The 8,896-nt window shown below is 53.2% G+C and overlaps 1 protein-coding gene across 1 annotated transcript; it reads right to left on the reverse strand.

Moving 5' to 3' along the window:
- Window positions 1-287: 287 nt before the first annotated feature.
- On the reverse strand, window positions 288-964 carry RNF222 (ring finger protein 222; the record flags this gene model as incomplete). Its single annotated transcript, XM_081218925.1, has 1 exon — window positions 288-964. Exon 1 carries the CDS (start codon window positions 918-920, stop codon window positions 288-290), a length of 633 nt encoding a protein of 210 aa, XP_081075051.1. The 5' UTR covers window positions 921-964.
- Window positions 965-8,896: the final 7,932 nt, after the last annotated feature.

Raw genomic sequence — 8,896 nt, forward strand, 5'->3', positions numbered from 1 at the left:
TGAGCAGGGGTGTCCATCACGCTTTCCTCCCTGGCCTGGAGCCTGGAGTTTCCATTTCATTCAGCCCAGAGCCTGGCTGCTCAGCCCAGTCCTGGCCCCCCTGTTCTGTCTGAGATGCACTGGGGGCAAGGAGCCGGGGTGGGGAGATGCCACTGGACCTCCAGCCAGCACCGCCCTAACACGCCCTCTGCCCCTGGCCACCCCTCAGGGCTCGGCTGGCCCCCCCCCAGGCAGCCTGGCTGTGTGAGCGGGCAGCTTCCAGGGCGGCCGTCTGGCCGGTGCCCCACTCACGCGTGCTTCCTCACCACCAGCACCCAGGGCAGGATGGCAGCCACCACGGCCACCACGGCAATGAGGATGATGAGCAGTAGGGCCTGGGAGCAGCTGCAGAACGACCGGGTGGAGCTGGGCACCAGGGAGGCCTCCGAGAGCTCGGCCAGGTTGCGCCCGGGCAGGATGCTGTCCTGCTTCCCCAGGGGCATCCCGTGGCAGCTGATGATGAAGATCTGCGGCTCCCGGGGCAGGCCGGGCGGCGGGACCAAGGGCAGCTGGCCGCCCTGATTCGGGGACGGCCTCCAGAAAGGCTGGGAGAGGGCCAGAGGGTTAGCGTGGCCTAGGGTGTCCGGCGGTGGCATGGGCGTCAGGCCCATGGGCACGGCCAGGGTCTGAGAGCTCTTGTCCTGCTTGGAGGGCCAGGAGCTCTTCTTGCCTAGGAAGGTGACGTAGCGGCAGACGGGGCAGACGACGGTCCTCTGGACCTGCCCGTCCACGCGCGTGGAGAGGAGGTACTTGACCAGGCAGTCATGGCAGAACATGTGGCCACAGCTCAGCGTCCGGCTGGCGCCCTCCATTTCGCGGAACTTCTCGTAGCACACGGGGCACTCGCCGCCCGAGCTTTCCTCGCTCTCCCCCTCGGACATAGCCGCACGGGAGGGCAGGGCCCTGGCTGTGGGCGGGAAGGGCCGGAGTATCAGCGCCTTTCCCTCCTTCGCTCCCCTGCCTGACCCCTCCGAGCCTCCTGCCGCCCCGCTGCCCCCGCCCCCGCCTCCTCCTCCCCGGTCCTCTCCCGCTGCTCCTCCTCCAAGGTCTACCGGAAGTAAACCCTGGACCCTCCGGAGGCGACGAGGGGCCGCTTCCGGAAGGGGGGTTGGGAGACAAATAACGGCTGGGCTCTGGAAGGAGGTGGGTGGCGGGGGAAGGTGTAGCCTCCCACCTCCACCCCGACGGGCACTCGCTGTGAGGTCACCCCCTCCCCCTTCCTGGTTCCATGGCCGAAGTGGAGGCCGGAGGACCCATTTCCCAGGGAAAGCAGGTGGCTAAGCGGATGCACCCGTGGCCTCAGTCCAGGCTTCATTGTGGGCGTGTGCCCAGAGTGGCCGTTTTCCAGAAAAGCCTCTGCTGCTGCTCCGTCTCCCCGCTCGGGCTGGCTGACCCACTGGATTGTGCTCAGCCCCTGGATCGCATTCCTGTGTGCTACGTGTGGCTGTAAAGCAACGAGGGTTTTGAAAATGAAACTCAAAACTTACACATCCAAATGACGCCTGGCCGGCCGCGCGGTCACGTCACGGAGCTGTGGGCGCCTTCCTTGGCCCATCACAGCTCACTCATCCTTCAGACTCTTCCCAGAGGCCTGCCTGAGGCTGCGAGAGAACCTTCTGATTAACCTCTGTGAAGGCAGATTTTCATCCTTCGAGGATACGTCTGGTATTTGGAAATGGCCAAAAGTCACCGGGTGCCCATTCTGGTGAGAAAGCAAATGAGTGCTCAAGTGGCATAAGATTGTTTTAAATCAAAGATAAGGAGTCGCCATGATGTAACAGGTGGGTTTCTCACATTATCTGAGAGCTAAAGAGAGGCTCCAGCGATGCTCTGAGCAATGGCAACGTTGTTGGATTTAGTCCAGTTTCCCAAGGTGTAAACCTTGATGAGAAACACCTCTTTGGGTATGTGATGCGGTCCAAGTGTTCTCATTCTTCTGTGTGTCCCCAGTACCACAGCTGTGTCATCTAAACTCATCTGGAACAGCCTCTTTAGAAGGACCGTGATCACCTGTTATTGATATATTCTTACATCAGTGACGTAGGCAAAAGACCCCTGGACACACTGACAACTAGAGCTGTGTGGCAGCCCCCAGACCTGAGAGATGACGTAGTGAGAACAAGATTAGTTAATAGGAAGGACAAACTAGAGTTGGTTCAATCACACATCTTTTGGAATCTCTCCCCCCTCCTGGCTTGGTTCCAAGTCCATTTTGCCAAGTTGAAAACTTGGTCCCATAACCAAGAAAGAGCAAAAATATGTAGAGAGGGGCTTCCCTGGTGGCGCAGTGTTGAGAGTCCGCCTGCCAATGCAGGGGACACAGGTTCGTGCCCCGGTCCGGGAGGATCCCACATGCCACGGAGCGGCTGGGCCCGTGAGCCATGGCTGCTGAGCCTGCGCGTCTGGAGCCTGTGCTCTGCAACGGTAGAGGCCACAACAGTGAGAGGCCCACGTACCGCAAAAAAAAAAAAAAAAAAAAAAAAAAAAAGTAAAGGGAGGGGTAGGGGACTGGGGACCCTGGTGGCAACACCAAAGCCTTTGCAGGGGTTTTCAAGCTTCGGTCTCTGAAGTGGTCAGTGTGGCCTCCAGGCTGGGGTGAGGGTTCAAGTGCTCAGACTCTGAAGCTGGCTTCAAATCCTTGATATACCCATTACTGTCTGTATAACCTATCTGAGCCTCGGTTTCCCATCTCTAAGGTGGGGTTGATGATAATCGTACCACCTTCCTCTCAGCGTTGTCCAGAGTATTAAGTGAGGTAGCATGAGTGAAGAGTCTGGCTCGCAGTAAGTGCTCAATAAACGGTAGGTGTCATTGTTAAGGCAGGCCGAGCCCTTTCCCCTCCTGGCATCTGCCTTCTGGCCTTCCCTCTCCTCCCCAGATGTTCCTTATTACGTAAGTGACTCAAGAATATCACACCCCTGACAGAGGGCAGCTCCCCTCAAAGTAGAATAACTGAACAAGATGACAATAGATTAGGTAAGTGATGGGCAATAGATCATTAAGATGGTGATTCCAGTGTTTCTCAGACTTCTTAACTTTTTTGTTTCCATAACACACTTGCAAATGTCTAAACTGGGGTTATTCTCAGGATGACCCTGATTTTCTTAAGCCGACCAACTGCTAACATGTCCCCCTGCATCTCATTATTTCCCACAGGCATGTGGTGGCAATTCCATCCATCCATCCATCCATCCATCCAATTATTCAACAAATATTTATTGAGCGCTTGCTGCGGGCTAGGTACTGAGCCAGGCATTGGAGATAAGCAGTGATCAAGAAAGCCCTTCATGGGCTTCCCTGGTGGTGCAGTGGTTGAGAGTCCGCCTGCCGATGCAGGGGACACGGGTTCGTGCCCCGGTCTGGGAGGATCCCGCCTGCTGCGGAGCGGCTGGGCCCGTGGGCCATGGCCACTGAGCCTGCGCGTCCGGAGCCTGTGCTCTGCAATGGGAGAGGCCACGACAGTGAGAGGCCCACGTACCGCAAAAAAAAAAAAAAAAAAAAAAAGAAAGCCCTTCATGAAACTTTAGAGCCTAGGGGACATTTATAAATTTTCTTGAAAAAAGATTTTTTCAAAAGGAGGAATGATCAATCGCTTAAGTTGTTTGGGTAACTAAGAAATAAGTTATCAAGACGGGCAAGAGAAGTAAAGCAGGGACTTCCCTGGTGGCGCAGTGGTTAAGAATCCGCCTGCCAATGCAGGGGACACGGGTTCGAGCCCTGGTCTGGGAAGATCCTACATGCCGCGGAGCAACTAAGCCCGTGCGCCACAACTAGTGAGCCTGCACTCTAGAGCCCGTGCTCTGCAACAAGAGAAGCCACCGCTCTCTACAATGAGAGAAAGCCCACGCGTAGCAACGAGGACCCAGCGCAGCCAAAAATAAATAAATAAGTTTAAAAAAAGAGAAGTAAAGCAGATAAGAGAATGCTGGGGGAAGAAAGGACTTCTGAGGCCATTTAGGAAAATCTAGTTTTATAGGTGAGCAGACCGGGGTCCAGAGATAGGGAAGTGACTTGTCTGAGGTCACCTGGGAAAGAGAATGGAGAGGGAGATGGGAGAGAGAGAGAGATTTCATAGATAGTATAGAAAACATTAGAATCAGTTGATAGATTGGGTGGGTGAGTAGATATTAGCCAAATCAGGAAGCACTTTCCTCCTTGGGATGAGAGGGGAGCAGGGAGGACTGAGTTGGAGGAAAAATTAAAAGAATGCAGGGGATGCAAAAGACATCCCAGGTCCCCTCTGGTGGCTTCTCTGTGCAGTCCCTTCCCCATCGTGTGCTTCAGGTGAGGCATGTCACTCACGTCTGGACAATGCCACCCGCCCTCCATCCCCACCTTCTCACCTCCCTTTCTCAGTCTCCCTGACGCCTCCCTCCTTGCGTCTCTCCCTTTCTCTTAATTCCATTTCATTCTCCATCCTTGAGTTCCTCTTATGGGCCTGACTCTGTCTTGGGTGCTGGGGCAGGGGAGAGGGCAGCAGAAGAAATGCAAGGAATAATGCTCTGATTTGGGCACAAACTAGCTAAATAACAGTGCAAGACATTATCTGCCAAAGGCATCCCCATTGGTGCTTCAGAAAATTTCGGGGAAGGAGGGCTTCCTAGGTGAGATGGGACCAGTGTTGAGCTAATACATAATTGTAACAGCGACTATTTATTGAACGCTAATTATGTGCTTAGCATTTTGCATCCCTTCCTCATTTCATCGTGACGGCGACTCTGGGAGGTGGATATTATTTCCATTTTACGGATGAGGAACCCCGAGGCTTAAGTAACTTGTTCAAAGTCAGGCTGCTAGTCCAGGGCAGAACCAGGATTCGAGGCCAGGTCAGTTTGGTTGCGTGGCCCATGCTGCGTACCACCTCCTGTAGCAAGGGTTCGGATGCCTCCACGGAGGGCATTCCAGACCTTGATCCAAGGAGTAGGTGAAGAATTGAGAGAGGTCCCAGCCCTCACAGAATGTTTCTCTACAGAAACACTGATCTAACAAACATCCAGGGATGAAAATACCTCACGAGAGCTCCAGAATCCAGTTGTATATGTTAAATATATACAGCTTGTTGTATGTCAATCATACCTCAGTAAAGGGTTTTTTTTTTTTTTTTTAAGGAATAGATGAAGCCTGGATGGGAAAGTGACTCCCCAAACTTCCCTCCTCAGAGTGACTGTAAACGGGGCTGCCCCTCCAGCCGCCTGGGAGGCAGGGGAGGACGAGGGCCAGCTCAGGGGGAGCCGTCCTCATGAAGCCCCAGTGCCTAGTTTCTCCCACAGCAGCTCACCTTGAGGACTGGAGGGGGGTGTCACCAGCCCAGACGATCCCCGCCCCCCACCTTGGGACAGTGAGGCAGAGTGAGACCTGTGGGCACCGGGTTTCCCTCCTGGATTCCCAAGGCAAGGCTTTGTTGACCACTTCCTCACCCCTAGACACCATACACACACACAGACACAGACACAGACACACACACACACTTTCTCTCTCTCTCTCTCTCTCTCACACCCTGGCATCACTCCAATGTCAGTGCAGAGCCCTGCCAAGCTCTGACTGGATTCCACTCCTTCCCTTCCCCCAGCTCGGCCCCCAGACTCACTGTGGCTGGGACCAGGGCAAGCAGCATCTGCCTCTCCACCCGGGGCCTCCATGGAGCAGATCTGAGCCACCCAGAGGTGCTGGGCGGGCGGCACGTCCTCCTGCCGCTGTCACTGTGACAGCTGCTGCCTCCAAGGCATTTCCTAATGACTGAGCAGGTCGGGAGGACAGCACCGGGAAGTGAATGCCGGCCAACCCGTTTGAGGCCGGGAGGCTCTTGGCGTTGCCCAGGGGTTTGGCCCCTGCTGGAGTCAGGTGATGTCGATGAGGGTGCTAGGAGAGGAGGGGCCCCTGCCTAAGGAGGAGCCCAGGGATGGGTGCTGGAGACAAGCAGAGGGTCTCACGATGGAGGCAGTGATCCAGGACCTCTTTGACTGAGGCTCCCCAGAGATGGGTCTCCTCAGCCCAACAATAAAAGTCATACAGTCCTTCAGCCTCCTGGACCCATTTCAGTGATCCTCCCCCAGCCCCCTGCTCCCCTGCCATGATAGGGTAAAGGGGTCAGTAATGCTTTGTCACCCAAAGTCATACACAAATATTTGGGTGATGTGCTTATGTACATTTGTCCTTCATCTCACACTCAAATGGGCTCAGAGCTCCAAAGACCAAACACCATGGAGGTAAAGAAGGAGGCAGAGTAAAACAAAGAAAGTAGGGCTTCCCTGGTGGTGCAGTGGTTAAGAATCTGCCTGCCAATGCAGGGGACGTGGGTTCGAGCCCTGGTCTGGGAAGATCCCACATGCGGCAGAGCAACTAAGCCCGTGCGCCACAACTACTGAGCCTGCGCTCTAGAGCCCGCGAGCCACAACTACTGAGCCCGAGTGCCACAACTACTGAAGCCCGCGTGCCTAGAGCCCCTGCTCTGCAATAAGAAAAGCCATCAATGAAAAGCCATCAATGAAAAGCACGGGCACTGCAGCTCACCGCTTAGCCTGCGCGCAGCAACAAAGACCCAACACAGCCCAAAAAAATAAATTCATTTAAAAAAAAACCCCAACAAAGTAGAGATGCACACCTGCATGGAAGGAAGTCCCTGATATCACATGAAATAGTAAGTTTCAGAACAGTCTGTGTGATTCTGTTTATGGAAATGATGATAATATATGATCATTTTTATAGAGGAAAAATCTGGAACACACATCCAACTTGATAGTTTTATCTCTGGAGGAACTTTTTTTTTTCCTTAATTTATTTATTTTGACTGCTAGGGGTCTTAGTTGCAGCGTGCAGGATCTTTAGTTTTGGCATGCAGGATTTAGTTCCCTGAACAGGGATCAAACCTGGGCCACCTGCATTGGGAGCACAGAGTCTTACCCACTGGACCACCAGGGAAGTCCCTGGAGGAACTTTCTGACTTATACATTCCTGTGATATTTGAATGTGTTTCTTTCAAGATCAGGAAAAAATAATCAAGAATAAGGCAGGGACTTCCATGGCGGTCCAGTGGTTAAAACTCTGTGCTTCCAATGCTGGGGCACAGGTGCGATCCCTGGTCAGGGAACTAAGGTCCCATATGCCGTGTGGCGAGGCCTAAAAAAATAGAATAAGGCAGGAGTCCTTGAGAAATTGGTTTTCTTCTGACAAAGGAGGTTCCTGGATCCAAGGCACAGCCAAGCACGAGTGTGACCCCCCCAGGGCACCCCACAACGGCCCCTCCCTCACCCAACCAACCCTGGCCTGGTTCCATGGCCACCTTGAGGCTGGGGTGGGGAAGGACAGTCGGGGCATCTCACCTGGTCACCTCGCCCACGGACGCTGTACCAGCGGTCACAACGGTCTCTCACGTTCTTTCCCCAGGAACTGGCTGTGAGGAGACCCAGGCAGGCCTAAATTTAGCAAATAGAAATGCAGACTGGGGACTTCCCTGGTGGTCCAGTGGTTAGGACTCCGTGCTTTCACTGTCGAGGGCCCGGGTTCAATCCCTGGTTGGGGAACTAAGATCCCACAAGCTGCGTGGCTCAGCCCCCACCCCCAAAAAAGCAGACAGCCCAGATGAATTTGTATTTCAGATAAACAAACAATTTTTAGTATAAGGGTGCTCAGTGCAATATTTGGGACCTACTCATGGGTAATGGGGATCGACTGTGTGGTGACAGATGGAAACTAAACTTACGGTGGTGAGCACACTGGAGTGCATACAGAAGTAGAAATAAAACGTATGCATGAAACTTACATTATAAACCAAAAAAAATTAATACTTAGGCTCTATTTATACTAATAAATTATCCATTGCTTATCTAAAACTCAAATTTCAGCAGGCATCCTATATTTCATTTTGCAACTCTAGTCCCAGAGGCCTGGCCAAATTTTTCTCCTTTTATCCGCACCTCCAGGGGCACCTTCAGCAGTGTGGCTTCTGACTCTGCCAGGGCTTCCTGGGGGTCCCTGAAAAGAAGCCCCAAATACCCAGCATCAAGGCTGTGTGTGTCCCCCAGGGAGGGGACTGAGGCCAGGCTGTCCTTTGACTCAGACTAATGCAGCGGTCCCCAACCTGCTTGGCACCAGGGACCGGTTTCGTGGAAGGCAGTTTTTCCATGGACAGGAGGGCGGGGGGCGGGGGGAGGTGTTCAGGCGGTAATGCCAGCGATGGAGAGCAGCAGACGAAGCTTCGCCCACTCACGCCGCTTGCCTCCTGCTGTGCGGCCAGGTTCCTAACAGGCCGGTACTGGTCCGCGGCCCAGGGGTTGGGGACCCCTGGTCTAATGTGATGTGGTTATAGTGGAAAATCTTTTCCACTGGTCCTGCCCTGCCATGGCTTGACTTTGAGGATTACTTTGAATATATAAGTATTTATTATCATAGTCTGTCATGGTTTTGTGTTCCAAAATAAGAATTCCACTTTAAAAATCATAGCTACGTATGTATGTATATGTATGCGTACACACACACACACAAACACTCCTTACCTGAGAGAGTAAGTATATCAGCTGGGGAAACCTTAGCTTGAATTTATTTATCAGGTTGCCTCTAGCCATCTAGCAAGGTCCTAACAGAATAGGACATAGGACAGTTGAAAAAAATTTTTTTATTTATTATTTATTTTGTCTGTGCCGGGTCTTAGTTGTGGCACGCAGACTTCTTAGTTGTGGCATTTGGGCTTCTTAGTTGCGGCATGCATGCGGGATCTAGTTCCAGGACCAGGGATCAAACCTGGGGCCCCTGCATTGGGATCGTGAAGTCTTACCCACTGGACCACCAGGGAACTCCTGGCTGTTAATTTTTTTTTTTTTTTGCGGTACGCGGGCCTATCACTGCTGTGGCCTCTCCCATT

This window comes from Mesoplodon bidens (genome assembly GCF_964165515.1).
Source record: "Mesoplodon bidens genome assembly, chromosome: 19".
Lineage (NCBI taxonomy): Eukaryota > Metazoa > Chordata > Mammalia > Artiodactyla > Ziphiidae > Mesoplodon > Mesoplodon bidens.